We start from the raw sequence: 881 nt of genomic DNA, 5'->3' as shown, positions 1-881 counted from the left end.
GTGTAATCCACATCTATGTACGATCACACCATTTTAAGTGACCCGCCCAATCCAGATGTGTACGTGTAATATCGTTACAACACTTGTCATTTGTGCTTTTTGATCTTAGATACTGGCTTAGTTGTGGTACCCGATGTCAAGCGTAAACATACAAGCATGTAAATTTCGAGTGTCTACGTCAGTATATCTGCTTGATGTCGATGTAGTAAATCATCAAATTTTTTTCGTGCACACACTTCGTATAAAGTGTTGCCTTCCGTTGACGTGTTGGCTAGAGTGATCGCTTCTTGGTTTTCTTCAAAAACTTGTGTGCGTTACGCTTGCTCTTGTCTCACGTCTTTACGCATCACCCGCGCTCAAAGCTCTTCTGGAGTGTAAAGGCTGACCTCCCATACGTTCAGCCTCCGCCGAAGTGAGTGCAACAGTTTGGTGGTATTCTAACTTGCACACCACTAGCATGATTATAACCCCGAAAGCGAACGTCTGTCTGTAGTGCTCCTACTCCAATGTACTCGCCCGAATGTTTCATACGCCATATTACAGCTGCCTTATTTTCTGTAAAACCACGGATAAAAAAATCTGATTAAGCTTTCTGCGTGCTACACTTCATGATAGTAACAACCTATTCATTCTTTCTACCAAAGCAGTAATCACATTGCGGTCAATCCATCTTCAGATGCTGATGTACATGTAGTTACGTACAGCAGGCATTCAACCAAGGATCGATCTGTTTTCAAGCGCATTGCTAAACGACACTCTCCTATTGTAGGCGCCTGCATCGACACCAACTTCACTTCTGATGCGCACGGGCTGTCGACACTCTTGAAATCTTGTTGACCTAATTGTCTCGATAATTTGATCATCAGTGTTTTGGCTTACCA

At 43.1% G+C, this 881-nt stretch overlaps 1 protein-coding gene across 1 annotated transcript; it reads right to left on the bottom strand.

Annotated features, from left to right (window-relative positions):
* Window positions 1–622: 622 nt before the first annotated feature.
* On the bottom strand, window positions 623–863 carry PHALS_02476 (uncharacterized protein; the record flags this gene model as incomplete). Its single annotated transcript, XM_024716911.1, has 2 exons — window positions 623–635; window positions 703–863. The coding sequence occupies 2 exons, from the start codon at window positions 861–863 to the stop codon at window positions 623–625; spliced, it is 174 nt and encodes a 57-aa protein (XP_024582462.1).
* Window positions 864–881: the final 18 nt, after the last annotated feature.

This window comes from Plasmopara halstedii, assembly GCF_900000015.1.
Source record: "Plasmopara halstedii genome assembly, contig: Scaffold_1970, whole genome shotgun sequence".
Classification (NCBI taxonomy): domain Eukaryota; phylum Oomycota; class Peronosporomycetes; order Peronosporales; family Peronosporaceae; genus Plasmopara; species Plasmopara halstedii.
This window is presented reverse-complemented; position numbering and strand designations above follow the sequence as displayed.